Source organism: Schistocerca nitens, chromosome 3 (genome assembly GCF_023898315.1).
Source record: "Schistocerca nitens isolate TAMUIC-IGC-003100 chromosome 3, iqSchNite1.1, whole genome shotgun sequence".
Lineage (NCBI taxonomy): Eukaryota > Metazoa > Arthropoda > Insecta > Orthoptera > Acrididae > Schistocerca > Schistocerca nitens.
Window position 1 is genome coordinate 541352030 of NC_064616.1, and position 26521 is coordinate 541378550.

Genomic DNA, 26521 nt, shown 5'->3' on the forward strand with positions numbered 1-26521 from the left:
GTTATCAAAATGCGAATCCAAATAATCATCACGAAAATAATATGCGTGAGAGAAATCAAAGGAATTCTCATGGAGATAGTAGTTGGAATGAGCAGAATGGCCGGAAAACGAACGCGAGTGATAACTTCTGTGAATGGAACCCAAGTAAAGAACGCAGATTTGACGGGGGAAATTCGCGCGAAGTGCAATCTCTTAACAACCGGTCGGGAAACTGATGTTCACCATATCTCAGGTCCGGGCATGGTGAACTGATCAGGCGACGAAAAGGACTGGACATAATGTTAACGGTAGAAATGTTGATAGGTTTGGAGAAAGGCAACAAATATGTAATATGTAGTATGTTAAAGAGGAAGGCTCTGCAGGTGGCTCTTTCAACAAAAGCGGGCGCTAACGGTGGAAGCATAGATTTGTGAGAGATTTAAATAAAAGTAATGGCAATAAATTTGAGGGGAATGATGTAAGCTATGGATGTGTAATGAATGTGTGTGTGAATAGTGTGAATGGAAAGATTCAGTGGTTCAAAAAGAAGTAAAAAAGGAGATGAATTTTGTGAAAGCAAGTTGTGTGGAAAGTTCTGAAGAGTTATTAGAAAATAGTAGCAATTGCAGTAAGGAAGGTGTCGTGGTAGCAAGTACTTGAGAATTGATGAAAAGCGTCGATGTTAGTGAAGGCGGTACAGCTATGGTCTCGCCAGCAGCAATAGAGGGTGATTGTGTTCTAGCGGAAAGTATTAATATTACTAAGAGAGGCTTACCATTGGTCTCGCCAGCAGCTGAAGTGAAAAATGTATCGGCAGAGGTAGATGATTTCTGTTTAAAGGAACAGAGTAATGGTAATTTATGTAATGATGTAAAAGCTACTGGTATTGGTACTTCGGAGGAAGGAATTTACGCGTTTGTAGTCACGAATAAAGGAGAACCTAAACTTATTGATGAATGTGTGGATCTAAGACGTTTGTCAAAGTGTGAATGTGGGAATGTATGTAAAGTGGGATACAGCGTTAATCTGGATGAAAATTGTGTAAAAATGGCAGTGTGTGCTGATTTTTGTCCGATCACAGCGATATGTAACAAGTCTGGAAGTCTCGACATTGTACGACAAGGTAGCAGCAATCTGTGTGATATAGCGGCAGAGGATAAAGTTGTGTACGATTCATGTAAAGTTAATTTGTCAACGGAGGAAAGTAAGGTTTCTCATGGGAATTTTTTTAGTGATTTAAATGATGTATCAGAGGATAAGGTTGCTGGGATGAATATTTACGGTGATGATGGCTTAGGGGATCGATGTATTATTTCAGGAAGATGAAGTGTTTAACAGTGAATTGATTGTAATTTCGTTGAAGCTGCAACTGTCGATATTTTGGAGCGGAGAAACAGTAGAGTTGTGCATGCTGTGGGCAGTGAACGGCGAAAGGTGAGGAAGAACTAACAGATAAAATAGAGAGGGCTGAAGTAAATAGTGTGGATGAGGGTAGTTTGTGTAATGAAGTTGTTACGAATTGGTATATGAAGGAGGAGTGAGATTTTAGTGTGACTGATGTGCGTTGGTACGGTAGAAAATTACGGTCGTTACCGCTGCATATGTGGAAACGAGACAAGTTTAAAATTGCTAGAGGTTTAGAAAAGGGAAGGAGTGGATTTGGGGCCATGGAAATATTTAATGAATTATTTTGGAATGAACATGAGAATGAGGGATGGATAGAAAAGGATATGTGTCCGCTAGAATGGGAAGGGAATGGACGAGGTGTAGAAAATGATTTATTAAGGGAGAAATATTTAGAAATACATGTACAGAAAAGTATTGAAATAAAAGATGGCAGTGAAATGGTAGATGCACTTCTAGATTCAAGTAGTAATGTGTCAGCCGTGTGGTAAAAGCAAGGATTTCAGTTTTGAAAGGAGGGGTTGGACACAAACTGCAATTGGAAGCCCTTACCTGGGCCGCCAATGCAGTAGACGAACAGCTATAGGTGGGAAATGGATACGGTAATTCAGAATGCGCAGGAGAATTACGAACGTGTGCAATGTAACTGGCCAGCTGTTATGCACGCCTATCCTGCAATGAAAAGACTCCGGCCTCCAGCTGGACGGTGGTCACCGGACTCGTCCTAAAAGCTCCTGTCGCTAGGCGAACGCCACAGTGCTGCACTGGATCGAGTAAATGCCGAAACATAAGCCAGACTTCCATAGTCAAGGCGGGATTGAACAAGGGCTCCGTAGAGCTGCAGCAGCGTAGTGCGTTATGCACCCCAGCTGATGGTGCTCAGGCAGCGCCTATTAGACGGTGGGGGTCCGACAGCCGATCAGTTCCAATCATTCCAGCAGGAAGGAGGTAAACAGCTCCTGTTATCTCTAGTTCAACCATGCCTAGACGGTTAATACCGCGGTTCGATCGCGTCCGCATTCTTACTTTGTGCCAGGAAGGGCTCTCAACAAGGGAAGTGCCCAGGAGTCTCGGAGTGAACGAAAGCGATGTTGCTGGGACATGGAGGAGATACCGAGGGGCAGAAACTGTCGATTACATTCCTCGCTCAGGCCGCCCAAGGGCTACTACTGCAGTGGGTGGCCGCTGCCTATGGATTATGGCTCGGAGGAATCCTGACAGCAACGCTACCATGATAAATAATGCTTTTCGTGCAGCCACACGATATCGTGTTATGACTGAGACTGTGTGCAACAAGTTGCATTATGATCAACTTTACTCCCAACGTCCATGGCGAGGTCCATCTTTGCAACTACGACACCATGAAAATCGGTACAGATGGGCCCAACAATATGCTAAATAGACCGCTCGGGATTGGCATCACGTTCTCTTCACCGATGGGTGTTGCATATGCGTTCAAGCAGAAAAACGTCGGAGACGTATTTGGAGTCAATGCATCAGGCTGAACGCCTTAGACACACTATCCTGAGATTACATCAATGTGGAGGTTCCCTGCTGTTTGGGGGTGGCATTATGTGGGACCGACGCACGCCGCTGGTGGTCATGGAAGGCTCCGTAACGGCTGTATGATAAGTGAATGCCATCCCTCGATAGTTCAACCATATAGGCAGAATATTGGAGAGGCATTTGTCTTCTTGGACGAAATTCGCACCCCCATCGTGCGCATCTTGTGAATGACTTTCTTCAGGATAACGACATCGCTTGACTAGAGTGGCCAGCACGTTTTCCAGAGATGAACCCTATTGAACATGCCAGGGATAGATTGAATACGGCTGTTTATGGATGGCGTGACCCACCAACCACTCTGAGGGATCTACGCCGAATCGCCGTTGAGGAGTGGCACTTGTTGATAGTATGCCACGACGAATGCAGGCACGCATTATTGCAAGAGGACGTGTTACTGGGTATGAGATGTACCGTTGTGTACAGCTATCTGGACCACCACCTCTGATGGTCTCGTTGTATGGTGGTACAACATGCAATTTGTGGTTTTCATGAGCTATAAAATGGTCGAAAATTATGTTTATGTTAATCTTCTATTCCAATTTTCTGTACACTTTCCGGAACTCTCGAAACCGAGGTGATGCAAAACTTTTGTTGATGTGTGTATGTGAGCACCGATTAATGAGCATACCCACAATGTTTGTGACCTGCGATGTATATAGGAAGCACTACAGCACTCTGAATACTCTCAGTTCAATTATACCTACCCAATATCTTTGAAAGTAAACAGTTATAGTGTATACGTTGAGTAAATATAATACGTCTGTGAGAGTGCATGTGTCTGTACAGTTCACGCCAAACTGTCAAACACATAAATGTATGTGATCGTTGAGGACGAAGGTTCTTGCGTCCTATGAAACAAGTAAATAAAATGTTAATGTATCTGGTGGCACTCTGTGTTTTGAATGATTACGATCGGTGGGCACAATTTTTAAAACATCTGTTTACTGAAATTAGGAAATTTAAGAACGTAATACTAAGACTTTCATGTAGAAGTGCTTGATTTTAAGTTTTACAGTTTGAACAGTTAATGACTCTCCTCTAAGCGATGCTAGCCAATGCTGACATAAACAAGTCTACTACCTAAATGGATAAACAGCGATTCCTCTCTCAATTTATTCAAGTCTGTAGCCAATTGTTTTCACATACGTGATGAAGTCACACCTCAACTTCACACGAGTTATATAAACTATTATGTAAGCAAGCGCACACAAGGACACTTTGAAAGAACGGTTAGCAGCCACTGCTTCCGGGCTCACTTTATCGGGAATACTGACTGCTGCATCGGACTGTCGAAATGGAGTGCTGGGCGGATAACCGTTATTGACATAAACTTTGCACCGCCAAATTTTAAAGTTAGCCTGCTAGAGATACTCAGCCAGTGCATGTTGTGGACATGGACATTTATAAAACTTCCCCTTGTAATATAGGACAAGTCCTGAGTAATGGTCAATAAATGAATCAATATACAATATGTACGCAGATGTGACGAAAGCCATGGAATACCTCCTAATGTCGTATCAGACCTCCTTTTGCCCGACATAGTGTAGCAGCTGGAAGTGGCATGAACTCAACATGTCACTGGAACTTCCCTCCATGAATACTGAGCCATGCTGCCTGTATGGCAGCCCATAGTTGCTAAAGTATTGCTTGTGCCAGAATTTGTGCACGAAGTGACCTCTCGATTATATCCCATAAATGATCGATGGAATTCATGTCGGGCAATCTGGGTAACCACATCATTCGCTCTAAATGTCCAGAATATTCTTTGTTACGGTGTAAAGTCAAGCACCATCACGTCAGTCGGGATCGACAAAGAAGAGAAGGCTGTGAGCGGAAGTCAGCCAATTGCACGCTGACCAGCCCCCTTCCAGGACGACAACGCGGCAGCAGCGGCCCCTTTGAGAAGACAACGTAAGCGCCGCGCCCGACTAATGGCTCTCAGTTCGATAGTAGCGTCAACGTTAGCAACTTCAATAGCAGATTCAAGATTAGCTGTCTGGATAGCAGCATCAATGATAGCGACTGAAATAGCAGTTCAGGACAGACTTGTCAGTTAGAGATCAGCAGTCACTGCAAAGACTTATTATTTCGTAAGTCGCCCTTTGCTTGCCACACATATGTGTAATTGCCAAAGTTAAGTACTGCATTTGATTAATTGAATTAAAATTCATTAATACGACTTGTTTCGTTGTTTTCTAGCGAAACGAGTACGCAGTATTCCTAGACATAAGCAGATTGACGACGAGGCACGTTTAAACAGATTCCTCAAACAAATCGCGAACAATTGTTGTTCGGAGCATGGTCATTGATAAAAATTTCATCGTTGTTTGGAACATGAAGTCCAATAGCGGCTGCAAATGATCTCCAAGTAGTCGAACACAACCAGGATAAAGCCCATTCCATGCAAACACAGCCCACACCGTTATGGAGCCACCACCAGTTTGCACAGTGCCTTGTTGACAACTTGGGTCCATGGCTTCGTAGGGTCTTCACCACACTCGAACCCTATCGTCAGCTCTTACCAACTGAAATCTGGACTCCTCTGACCAGATCATGGTTTTGCAGCATCTATGGTTCAACCGATATGGTTACGAGACCAGATGAGACGCTGCAGGCCACGTCGTGCTGTTAGTGAAAGCACTCGCGTCGGTAGTCTGCTGCCATAGCCCATGAACGCCAGATTTCATCGCACTGCACTAACGGATACGTTAATCGTACGTCCCACGTTGATTTTTGTGGTTATTTGACGCAGTGTTTCTTGCCTGTTAGCACTGACAACTCTAAGCAAACGCAGCTCTCGGTCGTGAAGAGGGAGCTATCAATGGTGAGAGATAATGCCTGAAATTTGTACCGAGAATACCAGTCTTCAGACTGTGGATCTCGGAATAGTGAGTATCCTAACGAATTCAGAAATGGAATGTCCCATGAGTCTAGCTCCAACCACGTTTCCATGTCCAAAGTCAGGTCACTCCGATCGTGTGGCCATAATCACGTCGGAAACCAATTCACATCAGTGACACGTGTACAAATGACAACTCCGCCAATTTACTTCACTTCTATTCTTCGTGTATGCGATACTACTGCCATCTGTATATGTGCATATCGCTACCTCATGGCTTTTGACACCTCAGTGTACGGTTCAATGGACAGTGAACAGCCCGCTAAGCTTAAAGAAAAGAGAAAAATTTCCCCCAACCGAAACACTGATCTGTTTAATATAATCAAGTATCTAACAATTTGTTTTTATCCTTATGGGTACATTACCCACAGGGAGGAAAAAAAAACTCAACACCAAAAAATAGATAATGTAGAGTAACGAACTTCCGGGAATATGTTTCTCTACGTAACATATTTATGGGAACACCATTGCAAGGTGACTGTATAATGTAAGCACGAGATAAGCCACTGGAAATGTGAAATGCTGGTACAGTAATAAACGTTGTAAGGACCAGAATTTTGAATGCAAGCATACAAATGTTCATGCATTGTATTGTAAAGGCACCAGGCGTGAGTTTCTTTGATGGTGTTCCATGCCTTAGACACTTGGTCCGTCAGTACATGGACAGTTAATGCTGTTTGCGAATGGCACTGGAGTTGTCGTGCAATAATTTATCATAAGAGTACGATTGGAGAAAGATCTTGTGACCGAACAAGCCAAGGCAACATCTCGACGCTCTGTGCAACATGCTGGGTTACAACAGTTGTATGTGGGCGACTGTTATCCACTTGGAAAACTCACCATGGAATGCTTTTCATGAATGGCAGCACAGCAGATCGAATCACCAGCCTGACGTGCAAATTTGCCTTCTGTTATACGAAACCACACCCCATACCGTTACTCCAGGTGTCGAGCACGCAGACTGGCTGGTTGCAGGTAATCAAGTGGCCTCCTTCTGATCAACATACGGCCATCACTGGTACAGTGGTGGAATCTTATGCATTGTATTTTGTAGAATGAGATTTCTTCTATTATTTTATGTGTTAGCAATATATGATAGTGTTTTTCCTATTTTATTTCTAGTTTGGAAGAAACTTTCTATCTCTGTGATTCTTACAGTTTCTCGCTATTTGATGTGAAATTAGGCAATTAAATGATGTAATATTGTACAAGATGTATGTTGGTTTTGAAAAACTCCTTCAGTTTTAACAATATCCTCGATTTGCCTTACTAGAGAAGTAAATTATTACTGTGTTTAAAGTTTTTTGTTTGCAATTCATTTGCACAGTTCACTGCTCTACAATTTTAGAGTGGAAATGCATCTATTGATAAAGCAGTCTAAAAGCTCTGCAAAGCGTTAATCTTAGAGCAACAAATTACTGTGGCTTTACATCACATGAGTTGTTGTTAGCTTTGTGTCTTTTGTTCCTTAAGACTGCTAAATGGTAATATTGCTCACGAATGGTAAATAATATTCACTATTTACTGCAGGATTATCCCGTTTCGTAAACTGACATATGGTCAGGAGAGCGGTCTGCTGACCACATGCCCTCCATGCCCGCATCAAGTGACGCATGTGGATGAGGATGACACTGCGGTCGGTTGGCACCGTTGGGCCTTCATGACCTGTTCTGGCGGAGTTTAGATTATTTTTGTTAGTATATATTACGTCTTTCGTTTCCGGAAGGCAATGTTGCTGAACTAGATGGCCAAACTGTCAATCGATCATTGCTTAAGCCATTCGAAGCGTGTTATAATCAGTAGGCATCACAATGTAGCGACTCGTTACGATGTCTTGAGAATTTACTTATATGGTCATGAATGCAACACGTGTAAACGTAGATAAGTGTAAAAGTAAATATTTATTGACTGAATGTGGGAAGGAATGGGACCAACCGAAATGGAAAATTTATCTAGACACTTAGATTTTAGCCCGCATCTCGTGGTCGTGTGGTAGCGTTCTCGCATCCCACGCCCGGGTTCCCGGGTTCGATTCCCGGCGGGGTCAGGGATTTTCTTTGCCTCGTGATGGCTGGGTGTTGTGTGCTGTCCTTAGGTTAGTTAGGTTTAAGTAGTTCTAAGTTCTAGGGGACTTATGACCACAGCAGTTGAGTCCCATAGTGCTCAGAGCCATTTGAACGTAGATTTTTTTAGATTCAATATACTCAAAGATAACTATAACTTAAAATAAATTCAGCTGAGTTCGTATGTACTTGATTAACAGTTCTGTGGACGTCACTTTGTGAGTCACGATCGCACTAGCGGGGAAATACGTGATAAACTTTGGGACGAGCAATACTCCCCTCCACTACAGAGTTGTGACACATCGCCAGTGAGTCAGCTGCCGACCATTCAGCAGGGAGCGGAGAGAGTAGAGCTTATTCGCTTGTCAGTTGCCCTGCAGTGCGTACATCATCGCAGCAAAGGAGTCCTCAGCTAAAATGAAAGCCTTCAATTGGATCGTCGCCTTTCTTCTTGTCAACAGTAAGTCTCTTTACAACATTACAACTATAATTTATTATTTTCGTTTGTGTGCGGCTGGTCCCGGTGGAGGTTCGAGTCCTCCCTCGGGCATCGGTGTGTGTGTTGTCCTTAGGATAATAGTGTGCAAGCTTAGGGACTGATGACCTTAGCAGTTAAGTCCCATAAGATTTCACACACATTTCAACATTTGAACATTCCCGTTTGATGATGTATGTTATAAAGTGTTTGAATTTTGATACGTATACTGGTCCTCGCTCAATATATCTTTGGCTAAAGCTGAGTTTCCTCAATTAGTAGGGCTGGTTAGCCTTTCGTTTATGAATATGGTATATGTTCTTTCGGACATGTCCAAGAGAACAGATACCATCTTCATATAGTTACGGCTAACTGGCCATTAACCTTCTTCTTCTGTGCTGGATGCACAGGCCTTGCCCGAACTCTGACGGGACTCGGTAAGATTGTCTGCCTCGAGTAATGAGTGTAATAGGCAGGGGCACTGCGAATGTAGTGTGTGGACGTTTGGAATGTGGGTCTCACTGGGAACGCGCAAGGGATAAATCCCTGCAGTCGCACTATCCTCTGTGCCTTCGGTGGCTCAGATGGATAGAGCGTCTGCCATGTAAGCAGGAGATCCCGGGTTCGAGTTCCGGTCGAGGCACACACTTTCAACTGTTCCCGTTGATGTATATCATGCAAGGGATAAATCACTGTTGTCACACTATCCTCCGTGCCCTCGATTTCTCAGATGGATAGAGCGTCTGCCACGTAAACTGGATATCCCTAGCTCGAGTCCCAGTCGAGGCACACATTTTCAGCTGTCCCCGTTGATGTATATCAACGCCTGTCGATAGCTTTGTGTCTCGAGTTAATTATCATTTCACACATATCTGTAGTCAGAGATAAGCCACGCTTGAGGTAGTGTTATGAGCGATGCCACTGGACAGTGGACGACTGAAACGAATTATCTGAAATAATAAATGACGATATACTCTGTGGCAGTCCGACTCAAGGGTTTGAATTTGGCTAATGTCCGGCAAACGTTGCCATCCATCGTTAACAGTACCAACAGTAAGGTAAAAAGGAGGTGGTGTGGCGGTGTAGTGCTTTATTTTTTATACTATTAGGTTGTTGCCCTCTTTTTGGACTTCAGAAAGTTCTGAATGCAGATGCAACTGAATACCACTTACAACGTTTTATATTACGTAAAGCAGGGGAACAATTTGGGACATTAACCGTTTGTAGCAGCATGACACTGTAAGCTGTCATAAAGCAGCAGCTCTAGGGGTATTGTTTGTGGACAATGATGTTCCTGAATTAGACTGGCTTGTTAAAAAACCCATCCTGAACCCAGTGGAATACTTTTGGTATGAGTTATAATGTCGACTTTGCTCCAGACACCAGTGTGCCGTATAGCCGTGTTCTCTGGTTTCGTGTCTACAGAATGAATGGACTGCCATTCCCCCACACACACTTGGTGGTTGTTCCTCAGCTTTTTGTAATGTTATTTCGTTCCGAGTCCAGGTTTGATGTGACACTGATGTAATTCCGAAATACTCAGCCTATGAAAATGTGCACCTGTGTTGACTCGTTACTGGACGGTTCCGAGAAGGAAACCAAGGAAGTACTGCTGTTGGGCAATTAGTCATTAGCAATTCTCTGAATCACTTGTTTATCTCAAGAGGTTCATACCCAAAGGTCACTTCCTTCAGGAAACACGTTTACCAACTAGAATTATATGGGCTTCCTCTGGGTCCCGCCGAAATACTTCTGAGCATTTTTCAGAGATACTAGCTCCGTGTTTCAGTACAAGCGACCTACGGGCTCCACAAGCTCATTATGCAATAACCAAATTTTGTTATGTATCTTTTACTCCATCTGCCCATTTACTTGCAGAAGCCAAAATTTACTCGCGACATTCACTGTTTACAAGGGTCTAATACCTCTCTCTCCTCATCGTCCGCAGCCACGACCTTCGATTTACTCTCTCGTGACATTTTTGGACTACAGAAACCTATTTACATCACTTAGAAACATCAGGTTTTTAAGCTTTAAAATTGGTTTACCGAGGAGACTGCACACAGAAATAAATCAACCTGTCAGATAAAAAATACAAGCCGTTTCTAAACTGTAGCCAGAGTTTAATAATATTCTGCGGGTGTTCTTCACAGTAATAGTGCACGACTACAACAGAGAAGATAATGAATAATACGACACATATGTTAACATATTATAGTTAAAGTCTGTAGCGTCTCATCTCTAATATGTCTTAGATCTCAACCAGTCTAATAATTGAGCATGTTAGCTATGTGGGGTTATGTAAAAGTACCAAGTGAGAACAAAACATTAACGAAGGTAGCCTAGTCCTATTCTCAAATTTGTTTATAATGTGTCACTTATCTAAGTTTACCATATGCTGGACTGTGTTGGTCTTGTGTAGTTAAGTGATGTGTTTGTGACATTATGGAATGCTGTTGGATTGAAGGAAGAAGGTAAGATCCTGTGCTAGCACATACTTTACTACTTTCTCAAGGCATCTAAGATGCAGCTGCACTTAACGTCAAACAATCCTAAAAATATCTGACTTCCTCAACCCATAAGTCACTAAGGGTTTGTTTAAAAAAAATTATTGAGGATACTGACGAGCAACATGATGATCAGGAGATGTGTGTCAGTGTAACTGTTCCTCATACCTACAAAATACAGTTGGTGAAACTATCTTCAGTCACCAAATTGTAGCAATCTAATCTCGTTCTGGCTGTCACCGTGTTACATTGTTACGTAATTTTCCTACTGGTGGTGGTATAGTTAATGTTATAACTCGACTTGGTGAGAAGATTACCGTCGCTTGTCATGTCCAACAGCTCATGCAGGATACTCTCTGTAGTAATTGCTTAACAAATTCCTGTGGTCAGCGAAATTACAGGCCCCTGCGAGGTATTGCCGGGTATTAATGATTTGTAGCGGGAGGGTTTAACCACCCGGTAAAGATTTGAACGCAACAGATAACACGAAATGTTTTGAGAACTACTGCAGAGGGTACCTATGCAGGGCTTAATAGGGAGCATAGAGCCATTATTTCCTTTCATAACCAAGCATTCAACTGTGATTCTGACTTTGATTTATTCTTTACGATGAATGGAGGAAATAATTGATGATATTCAATACCGATGGCATTTCAATAACTAGCCGTGTGTCTGTTGGAAAATACATCATCGCAAATGGGCTATCTAGTTAACATGATTCACTTTCGCCAAGTTATATGGAAAGGGCGAGGGGACCGTGGACCTGGCTTCAATGTAATTTTATGCATGCACACAATTATACCTAAACCCATGCTTATTACAATCAATTACTTTAGGTCACGTGGAAAAAGCTCAGCAAAGACACTACAAGCGAACTCGGTCAGGGCAGAAGAGTATTTGCCCAAATATTTCAATTTTAGTTAAAACGTACGTTGAAGAAAGGTTGTCAAGTGGTGCACTTAACTATGACTGCCAGTTTTGATTTAATCTTGCTTTCAGAAACAGCACTACATAACTGAGCAGGGGGGAAGAACATATACTATAACGTGGCGGGAAAACTTTGCAAGTCTTTGTTCCATCAATGGGCATTGACATCTGAACTTTCCTAGATAAAAGTGTTTAAACAATGTTTTTTACCTAACGCACTTCTTTATAGGCAAATCAAATAGTTATGGGGGGCACAAGAAACATTAAATATCACATTAATACTACTCCACACACGTGGCCAAGAGCGGATGCCAACAGAAATACAAAAAATACGGACATACAAGATTATTCCTCATCCGTCTTACACCCACCCACTACCATATGATTATTCACTCGAGTGCTACACGTTTTCACACCGAAACTGCAGTTTACCAATGTGGCGGTTGCTCCAATCGACCACGTGACGGGAAAGTAAGTACACAAAGAAAACACATGACAAATAAATAAAAATCCCATAACATAATACTGTAGGAGAAAGACCACATTAAGAAAATGGTTGAAATGGCTCTGAGCACTATGGGACTTAATTTCTAAAGTCATCAGTCCCCTAGAACTTAGAACTACTTCAACCTAACTAACCTAAGGACATCACATACATCCATGCCGCAGGCAGGATTCGAACCTGCGACCGTAGCGGTCGCGCGGTTCCAGGCTGTAGCGCCTAGAACCGCTCGGCCACCCCGGCCGGCCACTACATTAAAATACAGTAAATGAGTGAACTCGTGTTAAGCCCAGAGCAATAATAGGACCGTGAGCTTAAGGACCATGGTGCGTGGCCTGACCACGGTACAAACGCAAAGTTTTTGTGAAATTTGGCTAAATTATGAAAATAAAATACCTGATGGGGGTTTCGTGGTAATACCACACCTGATTGCAACATCAGGACCATATGAACAAGCAGGTTAGAGAAACTCTAATATCTTTGTTAACATTATCAAAATCGAGAGCTGCATCTCCACTTCTGTCCAGCGTCGCTACCATGGAGCAAGTGGACTTGCAGACACCTCGTCTAACCGTTGTTCGTTCAAAAGGTTGTGGAGGAGACGGTTCGCCAACCTAATAAAGCCAACACTCGTGCTTTCGCGACCTCTCTGACCTGACGTGCACACCATCTTTGTCAAAGTTGTTCGTCGTTTGAGGGTTGGTACTATCCTACCACAGAACCACTCTACTCATGCAATGCTACGACCTCTGACGAAAGTTTTCTGCTACTTCACATAATATGTCATTCACACAGTCCAAGGTCACACTAGGGAAAGAATGCAAGGAAACGTCGCACAAACGAAATAAAAAATCAATGAATAAATATATAAACACCGCTTGGTCCATTCTCTACTGCTTGTCACCAAATGATTTACTTCTGCAGAGTAAAAACACCCTCGCTACAATTCTCCTCTATCGGAATTTATTGAGAAAAATATGGAACGGGACAACAAGTTCCGTTTCAACATCGTCAGACTATTTAGCAACCAAGATGACGAATTCATGTTGACTTACAGCAATCTTACAACAAATTTCCAATCTTAAAGAAGGTCAGCACAAACGAATCGCAGGAAACGTTACAACATTTTTATAACAGCAATGTTGTTCGCAATATGTACGAATGTCAAGGCAGACCACTGAAAGTTATGAGAAACATCCAAACAAAATTTAATTTAGCCATTGAGATATATTTGTATATTTATCCCAAGGAACACATACCTTGGTTGGAAAATTACAGAGAAGATTATTGATTGTCCCTTCGATTACCAATACTGCGTTTTTCATCTAAAAACTTTTCCAAAAGATCTGTATAGACCAGATTTCATAAGTACAATTTCCATTACTGCTAGAGGGACAATACATTCATACTTAAACACTTTCTGTTTCCCTTTAGCATCCTCATTTCTGTATATGCACCACGTTTCAGCAGGAGGACACAAGCAGTGACCTAGTAGCCGTTAGTAGAAATTGTGTGAAAATCCATAGCCAACACTACTCTCATCATATTGTGCAAATCATTGCAGTTGTTACGTCCTTCTCACTGTACTGAATTTGTCCTAACTACAACACGCATTTTATTGTGTTGTACCCAAACATACGTCTTTAAAATAAAATATATATTTGCTGTACAATCTATTACCTTTGTTTACACTCATGTTAAAAAATTCTTCTGGTTTCATTATTCTTCAGGAAGTAAATCCAAATCTTGCTTTGTTACGCCAACCAAAACCACGGAAATTATGGTTATTTACAAAACACTTCGCAACAGTCTCAGAAACAAGATCGGAGAACAAATAGGCCTTTCGCTATAAAGCATGGAAAACCACAGACACCCTTATAGAGCAGATAGTTACCAATATAATACCTGCCAGAGTAGTCAACGAAATTCGTGAGAAGGCAAACTGTAAATGTATAAGGCAAAGATGATAAAAACAATTGTAAATCGTTCAACACACATACAGATGAGAAAAAGTCAGAAAATGTTTTGCTATTTCAAAAGTAACTGACATTGATGTTAATATATTTATCCCAAAGTGAGACAAAATATTCAATGCTTTCATGGGAAAAGGTTTGCGGTGGCCTACGGATGCATGACTACCTATGCGTGTACTTCTTCGACCGAAGCATATCGACGGCCACGACTGTCATTTTTCACGCCCCAAAAAATATGTAAATTGCATGAGGGAAAATGGGGTCTGTGTGGAGGATGTGGAAGAGCTCCCCAACGAAACATATGCAGCATACGCGGAACAGTCATTACAACACGCAGCCGGGCTCACAATATTCTTACATGCCTTTTCTTTTACTGCACCTTATACACCTTAATTATCATGAGTGTCCATAGATTTCAATGAAATTAAGAATAAAGCTTTTTTTCATTAACTGCTCTGAGGTCACTTAAAATATTCGAAAGTCACATGGATACTTTATAACACTAGCCTGCCGTTACTCAAGCTAATGTTACCTTCTGAAAGGGTTTTGAAATTCTGACCGCATGTGTGTCTAACAGATAAAGATGTCGAACTGTAATTTTGAATATTTTGCAGTTAACAGAAAAGTGAAACAGGCTCTAAGTTTGGGGTTTAATGAAAGTAGTAAAATGCATATGTGAATGAAAAACGCTTGATCGTCAGCCTCATTAGGCCCATTGATTTGGATATATAAGTTTAAGAAAATTGACTATCAGTTATTGAAATTACTTTCATTAATATTCACTTTGAATAGCACACAGGATCAAACGGACACAGGGCACTCTGAGTTGCGGGTAGCAGCAGTCATCAATAATGCACATACTAGTAATTATAGAAAGCAAACTCGTACCAAACTCACACTAATAAGAGCCGTACTCAAATGTTGTTACTTGGATCAGTACTGAAATGTTAGAGCCACAAGTACAGTACTAAAATTGGCCAGGAGGGGCTTCTGACTTAACTGACATATAAATACCACAATTAAAATAAATTATAACACAAACACACTGTTTATACTCCCAAATACAGATTTCATTAGTAGTAATAATAGTCCATTTATCTTTTGAATATGTGAAGAATATGATGGGGATCCATAAAATAGTATGGTGTGACCAGTAAAGCTCTAAGACTACTTCAGTAGCATAGTATAATTTAAACAAAATTAACTTTCAACATCACTTGGAATAGTTTATATTTTTACTTTTTGACTTTTCAAGTCAAATTATTCAACGCTGAGCTCAATTAACTTAAAAAAAATCGTTCACGACGATAATCAAGCCAAATTATGTTTCAAATAAGTTTAACTTATGTACTGTTTTCATTATATGTGAAGTAGGTATTTTAGACAGAACATTTACACAGTCTGGCACCGAATTTTTGCAAAACAATACCTTGCAATAAATTGAGAGCTCTTTAGCAAAATTATAACTAACTTCTACTTTTGCTAAGTCTTGCACATTTCACCAACATCACTAAATCACTAGTTCATTTGAAACATGATACTCGGTTTTATAAATACTTTGGAGGAGACCCTGCATAGGTACATGATCAGAGTGGAAGGTATGGTTGTAAACACAGGCTTATAGCGCTTGGATTATTATTAAAATCACTCACGGAAATTAACTGGTCCATGCATTGTCACATATCTGTATGTGTGAAGTTGGTGGAGCAGTGGCGAAGTGGTGGTCGCGAACGACATGGCGGCTAACTGTACTCACAGTACTTGATGTTTGAATGCTCTATAAAATTTCTACTTGGCGACAGATATTTAACGTGTAAGAGCAATTCCTTATTGACGAGAGTACCATGCAACGGCCAAATCCATACCCGAGGCCAAGGTCCTTGCAAAGCGGCTTCCAACTGCCTCCCTTGGCACCGTCGATGTGTACCGAGCAATGGCTAGTCATTGATTGCGTACCGTTCACACCAAGGATCTGCCCAGTTCGACAGCCAAAACCAACTTTTACATTGCGCCAAGCTACTTCCGTTGCGGAGGGACTTCCTACATCTTTTATATTTTACAATACAAGTGCCCTAAGCATAAACAACTTTCCCATAAAATTGTTTTTCTTTTAAATATACACATATTATAAAATGTAATTATTTGAAATATCATGTAGCTTTTTCCATACATACCTGACAGACGGTCCGCATCTCGTGGTCGTGCGCTAGCGTTCTCGCTTCCCACGCCCGGGTTCCCGGGTTCGATTCCCGGCGGCGTCTCCGATTTTCTCTGCCTCGTGATGACTGGGTGTTGTGTGCTGTCCTTAGGTTAGTTAGGCTTAAGTAGTTCTAAGTTCTAGGGGACTGATGACCATAGATGTTAAGTCCCATAGTGCTCAGAGCCATTTGAACCATTTGAACCGGACAGACTTTAAATATCCTGTCACGAATCAATGACATTAGCTAACAAAGAATAAACACTTCATAATTACAGGTACAATGTTACATAATGTAAACCCACTTCTAATCGATATAAGTGTTACAACTTTTAGTTTCATGGCAGATTTAATATTTCTCCGAAGACCTTCTTCTCATTTGTAAATGTGATGCCATATGAAGTCACTGTTTTACACAGTGGGTATTACGTAACTTACGTCTCTTATGACTTCCAATATGACACCGTAGCAGTAGGTTTGAAATACGTGTAGAAACTTTGGGGAGATTATGCTCACATTAACACGAGTGATAGGTATAAAATTACAACGAGAAATGTTTGCTTTACTAACTAGATATAAAAACGTGACAAAGAACTGCAGATTTTATTTTGTTCTTACAATACAATGACCACTAGACCAGTAGACCCGTTCAGCAGTAATGGTGAATGACAAAAAATATTACAAAGTCCTACACGTATTACCTGCATAGAGTTATAGGTGATTTCTTTGGCATTATTTGACTTTTCACTTAACTAACACGATTGATTTTCACTAGGTAAGGATAACGTCGGAGAAATATCAGGTAAAGCCAAAATACTTTTTACAAATGTAGCTCTATTAATGCACGGTATTATGGCAATGCTATAAATGGCTGAATAGTATTCTTTTGTTTTGTTTCCAGCACTCCGAGGTGCAGAACAGTTCCCTATCATTGACGATACTGCTCCATATTTTGATGACTTCCCAGGTGGCGAGTCCACAGATGCAGTTCCATTGTGAGTATTCTCATGGTAGCACTCATCGCTGGCGCAGTTCTGAATACGTTCGAGCAAGCCCTGCATTCAATGTGCCGTCATATGTTCTATGAGAGAATTTAGCCATGGGTACAGGCGAGGTACTGGGCTATTCTTTTGAGTTCCTACTGTAGATGGTATGATTCACTTCCAAGCAGCACATGTTAACGAAAACACATTTGTCTGTTTTAGCGATTTGGTAGAATCCGTGCAAGTAGTAGGAAGTAAACGAGTTTGTCCAACGATTAAGGGCAATATTCGATGTCATATGACTCCTCAAACATGTACACCAATTATAAAATGAATTAGGTACACATCTGTAGTATCGTATCGCACAAAATTTTGCCCTGCGCAAAAAATCGCTTTGTCGATCTACATATACATGGTGTCCTAAAAACGTTGCGACAAATTTCGAATGGTTGTAGAGAGTGGTTTGACGAACAAATTGATGATGGGCACTCGTATCAGGAAAGTCACTCAACGACGCTACAGAGAGTCGAAGTTATACGTGCCGGCGGCTGCCACTAGACCAGCCGTGGCCAGCAAACATGACTTTGTTCGCTGACGGACCATAGTCGGCATGTCTCGCAATTTTGTTTGCCATTCAGTTATCGCGGATCATTGTCACTATGACCTGTAGAGAAGATGGAGGTAGCTACTGCGAATACAGGACTTATTTCCTGTGAATGCGATTGTATTCTGCCTTGGTAGATGAAGTTTCGGACACTGATTTCCATCTGAACTTTATTTCTGCACAGTATACCAAAAAGATTTGAAAGTTTAGAGGGTTCTGGGAGAAAAATATACTACCGATGGAAACCCGTGTTCAAATGCGTTTTCTACCAGAGAAACACAACAATCCATCAGTAGGAGATAAGGCCTTTCTACGCACCAGCTAGCTATGCCTTGTACACTGGTTATTGTGACAGTCAAAGAACATTGCGAGATGTTCCGCCTAGAGTCCGTCAGCGTACTTGGCGTCTGCTGCCGAAAGGGAGGTTCCGGTGCATGTAACTTCGATGCCCTGTAACGCTGTTGGACGACGTTTCCGGACACGGGTTCCTGTCCTCGATTTGTTCCTCAAGAAAACCTCTGCTACCCGCCGAATTCTGTCGCAATATTTCTGGACATCATTACTCTGCAAACCCCTGTGAAGTGCATGGGAGATGGTACGTCCCACTGTATCAGTTATTAAGACTTTCTCTCATTCTATTCACGTATGGGAAGCATAATTACTTAAACGTTTCTTTACGTTGGGTAATTGGTCTGTTCTTGTCTTTACGACGAATATTGGAGCCATACGTAAGATCCTGTAATATATTTCTAAATTAATTACTTAAAGTTGGTTCTAGAAATTTTATAAATAGCATTCCGCAGTTCTCAACAGGAAATAAATTAATTGGTGCTCTTCACAGATATCTAGAATACATTAGCATAGACTCATTAAGTCATGTTCACGATAAACCTTATGGTTTCGAACGTGTCAACTGAGCAAGCAGTAAAAAATTTATTTCATTACATGCTGTTGTTTACAGGTATTTTTCGCATAAATTACTAATTATTGACATTTTTTGTCTATGAAACAACATATTTCCATTGGTGTACCAACAAAGAGTTTTATAGCTCTATATTTCACCACTACCAGTGCCGAAGTCACAGACTGTCCAGATTGTGCAGATCAGTATTGTTCTTCTAGTGTTGTAGTTATGAATGTGTCTGCCACTCCCAAATTTATGTGGACTGTTGATAAGTTACATAAGTAAATGAAAGTAGAATGAGCTTGAGGTTAATATTCGCAGCTTCTTAAAGGGATGCCAGCAAAAAGAGAAGGTTACCTTCAACATAATTGTAGATTATGATATAAGGAGGGTCCCTGTTCGATGTTTATTGACATTTGTGGAGTCACTCTTCGCACAGAGGGGCCTAACAGCGACATATTTCAACACATCTTGGAAAACATCTTGAATTAATTACGCATTCCATAGTAAATAGTACATTTTACTGGCCCACAAACTCTTATTGTTTTGTAGGTGACCTTAATGACCCAACAGGAAACTTTAATTTTCAGAGACATGTTGTAGCGCAGTCTGAAACACTGCGTTGACGAACAGCAGCTGTATTCGATTAAGAATTAAATCGAAAACTGTGGGCTCGGGATTAGCCGAGCGGTCTCAGGCGCTGCAGTCATGGACTGTGCGGCTGGTCCCGGCGGAGGTTCGAGTCCTCCCTCGGCCATGGGTGTGTGTGTTTGTCCTTAGGATAATTTAGCTTAAGTAGTGTGTAGGCTTAGCGACTGATAACCTTAGCAGTTGAGTCCCGTAAGATCTCACACACATTTGAACTTTTTTTTTCCAAAACTGTGATTATGGTTCTGAATCTGCTGCAGAATACTTCAAAAGGAATAAAAATTTGTGCCGGACCTGGCCTCGAGCTGGGATTGAAGACACCAGGGCACGAGGAAAAATGGAGATTTCGGCCGCTCGTTCGGGCGTTAGCCGAAGTAGCTAAGGCAAATGCTGGCGAGAAGGGGGAATACGGGCTGTAGTCCCAGTCTGTCATCAATTTCCATGTCTTCTGAAATATTCTACAACTGATGCGGAATGACAATTATAATTTGAGACCTGACTCTTTTAGGATTGTAATAATATTCCATATTACAGAGGAGAGAGTACTATCACTTTTAATTTCACTTAAAACATTCTGTATCGTTCCCTTAATTTGTATTTGCTTTCTCTACTGAACTGTTTCCGATAGTTATTCAAAAGTAATGATTAAAAATATCTGCTACACAGGAACTGTCTTTTAAGAAAAATGATATCATGTGCAATGGGTTCCTTCCATGTCTCTTTTAACAATATTCCATACAAATCTGTTTTTATTGTTTCGTCAGACAATATCAGACAGCAGACAAATACTCTAGCATTTTAATACAACTTTTCTTAAAATAATACAGAACTGTTTACAACATCAATTTCTTTTAGGAACATTATCAGTTCTTCCTATTTTTTCATTTGGAACATACTATGATACCTGTAATACTATGAGGTTTCTGTAATGACTTCTCAATATTGCGTTTAATTATCTTTCCACGAAAACTAAACTCAGAATTGGAAACAGATTTATTAAGAAATATTTCCTATTTAATCTAGCATTAGGCTCATTGCAGACATCACTCCAGGTAATATTTTTTAATTTCTTTAAAATATTCACTTGTTTTGTCATGAATTATCCTGTTTCTTAATTGCATTTGGAGGTATGTTATGTAATGAGAGTCACTGCACATCGTAATCTGATAATCCGCTTACCACTTAAATTCCACTTGTTGTGTGAATACATTATCTGTAAGGGTATTATTATCTTTAGCAAGTCGAGCAGGGAAATTTATAAGTAATTTACAAGTGGTGGTAAGCACCACTAGATCACTTTCCGTGTCAGATTCCCTCGAGAAATCGACTTTAAAGTCACAACAATTCAATAATACCGCCATTCTGTATGACAAACATCACAACGAGCCATCAAAAACTTTTATCGATATTTCGCAGTTACGCAGACAAACACAAATACATCATTTCCCAACATTAACTCACAAGAACATATTTCTGTACACTGATCTATACGTATTTCAGCCCGCATTTCGTGGTCGTGCGGTAGCGTTCTCGCTTCCCACGCCCGGGTTCCCGGGTTCGATTCCCGGCGGGGTCAGGGATTTTCTCTGCCTCGTGATGGCTGGGTGTTGTGTGCTGTCCTTAGGTTGAAGAAGTTCTAAGTTCTAGGGGACTGATGACCATAGATGTTAAGTCCCATAGTGCTCAGAGCCATTTGAACCATATACGTTTGTCATTTATTGCTAAATTTATTATTTATATTTCTGTTTTATGAATGTGACAGCTCTTCCTCTACCGATACTGTATCTACGTTAGTGTGCAGCTAATTTATAACTACTTACGTACAAATTTTCTGTCCATGTCATTATATAGTTTTGAGACGAATGACAACAATTTCTTTCCAAGTAATAACACCATCCATACACCGTAACAAATCATTTTCTCTGTTTTTTTTATCCCCTTGTATTCTGATGATGCAGACTGATTTTACCTATTTTTATAATATTAACTGACAGTATCTATCGATTTAATTCAGATTACTACTGTCTGTATTATCGCTGTTGTTGACCTAAGCCTGTTGTGTCACATCTTCCTACAGCAAGTACTGGAACAGCACTAATACAATACTCGACATCCGTCTAAAGGAGCATCGTCAGCACCACGTTTACTCACGTAAGAGTAGAGAAAACATGGGACAGATCGTGGTACCACAAAACGTCCACAAAAGCCGCATTTCTGTGCTCAGCAGCTGCCTCGATTTTGTCTCGGTCACCTCTATTATGAATTTTCCGCTTTTAACCTGAGAGGCACCCACATGCCTTGCTCATACTGTGGCATCAAGCAGTCAGGCCTGCAAGATGAGTGGTCTGCCAAGCGAGTGGATTAATTCTTATCTGTCGAGTAACATGAACTCTAGTACTCACAATAAAGTTACAAATTATCCTCCTGTATGAATAATGCGCAACGGAAACACACATCTGACTATCAGTACTTTACAGAACTCTGACTGTTCACTACGCACTGGCAATACCACATTTTCTTTTTTTATTTAACGGCTTTTATCAACACGTGGCCATCGCACTGAATATGAGTGGCGCACACATTATAAATTCTGGATATCATGACAACATACAATTCGAAGGAAAAAGCCACCAATCTTTTTCTTTTCACTATCTTATTTATTCCGATAAATTCTATAACCTAAACACACAAATTCTATAACCTACAACAATAACACATGAGAAATTCCGCCCAGTGGGCATGGCTTTACATTGGTGATTCTCTATCTTATGGTCTCGTAATTATTCAACGCTACAGTGCACTTTCTGGATAGGATGGTGGATCTTTTTGCTATATCTCACACTTCGACTCTTACAACCATCATCACGAAACTTTCCTCCACACCGAGCGGTACAAAAGGAACACACATAACCCACTACCTCTGCAACTACCTAGCTACTCTCCCATGCAAACCACACATACCCAAATTACATGACATACACCACACTACAACATGGAATTCAACACAATAAATAGTCACAACACTATCACTTTCAGCTTTCCCACTTCAATTAGTATTTATCCCAGTTTCACACGACACTGCCCCACTTCGTAATTCTTCTTTCCTACTATAAACTCTAGAGATATATGCAAGTCTTCCTGTGCAATGCAAGCCAAGTGGGGTTGCTGGATAGACGGCTGACTCACCTTGCTTCTCTCTCAGAGTATTATAGTTTGAATCAAGCGTCACACGGAACCATAACATGCAAAGTAATGTTAAGAGCATATTCATCACACACGCGAGTCCTCAACTGATACCATGGACGAGTACTTCTCTTTATCCTTTGTCTCATACACAGATTGAGACTCACACAGTACTCACCACGTGGAAGTACTCGTCTCTAATTTCAAGTCCTGCACACGCCATACCTTAAATATTTCAACTTATAGTACACACGCTAGTAATTCAGCTTAACTTAAGCACACAGAAGTATTTCAACTTATTGCTACACGTGGTTTCATTGTGACCGTTGGTCACTTCCGAAGATTACTACGAACCCATTAATATTACCTGCCTGACATTTAATTCTCCCCACAAAAGTTCCTGAAATAGAGAATTTATTATTTCAAACTACTCTTAAATATTCCGCATGCATACCATGTCTCCACTCTTTTGTCTTTACGGAGCACACCTAAGACAGGTCTTAACAGCACAAGATCCAGCGGCAGAGTGCTGAAACATGGCCGTTCTTCAGGTTCTCTCGCACCTCTGCCGAAGTGGGGGAGCACCTTGCTATCGTATTGGTCAGCCACATTTCAGGCGCTCCAAGCTCAGGTACATTTCATCTCTTTGGTCCCACCAAAGGTGGCCAAAGGATCGTCTCAAAGATGATCATATATTCACATTCACTATCTGCGGTTAGCAGACGACCATACATTCATTCATTTCACAGATCTCACCAAACTGGATGTAGGGATTTATTTTGTGGGAGTGCATATGTGATCAATTAAATAAATAAACTGTCATTCTTTCCCACACTGGTATCCGGCTTCGCTGTATTAATTGAGATTGAGTTATTTTACAAAAAAAATGTGTTGTTCTGACAAAAATAATGAAGTATGTTGTACCTATTTTCTATGTTGGGCAGTACTGTACCCTTTCAAACCAGGTTATATCCAGGTTCCCCAACTATCAGCACTTGATCAACTTTGGTACATTCCTAACACAATGGTGTAAGCTTTCTGTTACCTGGATGAGATGCAACAAATGTAATGAAATATGAATTTATATTACTATTTTCATAAGTTTCTTGTGTGTAAAATCAGACCTAATATTAGGAAAATAGGTGCAAGAAGAAAATGTACTTTTCACACAGTTTTAACTTATTTACAATGCCAATAACACTTACACTTACGTAATTACACTCATATAATACTTATAACAACAACAAACGCTTATAACTAGTTCCTCATATCTTATTTATTTAATTACTTACGATAGTGGAATTCAGTACGAACTCACGGTCTCAATATTGCCTCTGCTTTGGCGGCTTTCTCTTGGTAACATATCGGTCAAGTAGATTTATTCAGACCGGGAAGTGGTAACTGTAATGTAGATCACTGTCCACTTTCCACTAAGTAGTGACTGCAATGGCTGGAAAGCAGTTAGATATACAGTGTGGTTCTAAGGAAGCTTTCACTACTTCTGATGTTCCCTGGGACAAACAGGTGATCGTAGGAGATTAAAATTCGAGGAAATATTTGTCAGGACACGCAGAAGAGAAATAAGGAATAAGCCATTGAGAAAAACACTTTTTAATTTTCATATTATATGATAATATTTGTCAATTGCTTACCATGAAAACGTTTCAATTTGCAAACGGTGCTCAGTGTTATGACAATTTGCATCCACGACAGCCTAGAACCGCACTACAGGTACAATTTCATAAATTTTTGCAGCACTTTTAGAACGGTTGAACATATAATGTACAACTCTCAGAATACCGCTCGTGCACTGCTTGTACATCGCACATTGCGCACTGCATTCACCGTCATGGCAACAGGAACTTCTTCGACAGTTTGTTGCGCGACTGGCCGTCGACCTCTCCCAAGAACAATTCTGAAAACACTACATAGTTCGAACTTCCGAATCATGTTCTTCAACCCTGGTGCGGAGAGAGGACCCCTCAGTATTGCTTCAATACTTCGACAGTTGTGAAGAGCAGCAGCACTGTTACTGTTGTTTTGATAAAACAGCCTTAAGAGCAAAGCTCTTGTCACCTTGTCCAGACCCACATTGACTGTCTGCGACTGTAGCGCGCACCGATGCCTGTGTTTCAAATTTACACTGCCACATCGGTAAAGACGCCAAACGGCAAGACGTGACACTAACACTACTAACAACGCAAATGCTGCAGAGCACAGTCTGAACATCATTCCTATAAAGTTTGGTAACCACACAGTAAATGGTTTTCTGTTCATACTGACCCAAGTAGTGGAGAGTTTAATCATAACCCTATCCCCCAGAATACTATAAATAAGATGCATACTCACTGTCACACTGATAGCAAATATTAATATAATTACCTGCTTATGATTCAGAAATGGATCCACGTCAGATGAAACCACTACAAGAAACACACTGGAACCGAAGTTCAGTGAACCTGTCGATGGGTCAGATGTTTTGCAGAAGAATGACTGTCCCCTGCCACCTCCTGGATGCAAGTCAACAGGTTCTACATCTGAAGAGGTTGATTTTCTCCAGATTACTACTCAGAAACCTTCGAAGATTACCTCTCCGTCTGTTGAAACTGATGGTACAACGTATTAGCATGTACATACATACATAGTAATTGGTTTCTTTTCCCTAGGAACTGCATTTGTGTGTATTGCTGCCACATCAATAACGTACTTGATTTTTATTTAAAGGATAAGTGTTATGGTGCAGATATTGATAATGAACAATAAATTCCAGCAGTCTCTTATCTTTTGCGTATAATATATATTGTACTGAGTACATATAAACACACACCACGTTCTACTTTGGATTTATTGGCAGAGTATACATACTTGACAAAATGAGATTGGCAGTTATCGACAGGAATAAATATTAATCCATTAGAAATACTGATGATTAATTCCAGTTGACTATTATGCAGTCAGTTTTGTTTCTCTAGAACTCCATAACAATTGCAGCAAACCACTGTTACTTAGGTTTCATTCATTTTCTCTGTTTTTATAAGCACAAATACACTCATAATGTATGTATTTGATGATTTTAAATAAAAACTGAATGGAGAAAGAGAGAGAAAATGTGTTTTACTTTCTACCTTATTTATTTCAGTTTGCTCAAAAAGTATCATCTCTCCCTCGGTGTTTTCCTTGATAATAACACATCCCCTTTATCAATCATGTTTTCGTTTTGCATATTTTATTTTGTTGAAAGATTTCTTGATGCTTTCAGCTCCCATTCTGTTTATTTCATGTACGATTGTACAGTTTCGGCTTTCGGCCATTTTCAAGTACTTTATTGGTGATTTTTTAGTAATAAATTATGTCATGTGTGTCGTTGCTCCTGGAACCACAGGAGGAACCACATACATGACATAATTTACTACTAAAAATCAGCTATCAAATACTAGAGAATGGCCTCAGGCCGAAATTGTATAATCGTGCATGAAATAAAGAGAATGGCAACTGAAGGCATCAAGAAATCTTTCAAAAACTTCATTACAGCTGCAGATCCTATCGCATTGAATATGATTTTATTTTCATTGCACTGGACGCATGTATGAATGTAAAATATTTCGCAACATGTCAGACATTAACAAAATATAACTATACATTAAACAGTAAACTATGAAATGGAAATTTTAGTTAAATAATTGTTGATAGTAAAGAACACCACGAAA

At 40.6% G+C, this 26521-nt stretch overlaps 1 protein-coding gene across 1 annotated transcript; it reads left to right on the top strand.

Moving 5' to 3' along the window:
• Positions 1-8295: 8295 nt before the first annotated feature.
• LOC126249652 (uncharacterized) lies at positions 8296-25783 on the top strand. The gene is made up of 3 exons (XM_049951329.1): positions 8296-8371; positions 17394-17487; positions 25212-25783. Exons 1-3 carry the CDS (start codon positions 8329-8331, stop codon positions 25438-25440), a joined length of 366 nt encoding a protein of 121 aa, XP_049807286.1. The 5' UTR covers positions 8296-8328; the 3' UTR covers positions 25441-25783.
• Positions 25784-26521: the final 738 nt, after the last annotated feature.

Bases quoted from the DNA above. Each gene is read 5' to 3' on its own strand.
- LOC126249652 (XM_049951329.1), top strand. From the start codon at position 8,329: ATGAAAGCCTTCAATTGGATCGTCGCCTTTCTTCTTGTCAACA. The intron at 8,372-17,393 runs GTAAGTCTCTTT...TTTTGTTTCCAG, and splicing joins CGCCTTTCTTCTTGTCAACA to CACTCCGAGGTGCAGAACAG. The intron at 17,488-25,211 runs GTGAGTATTCTC...CTTATGATTCAG, and splicing joins TCCACAGATGCAGTTCCATT to AAATGGATCCACGTCAGATG.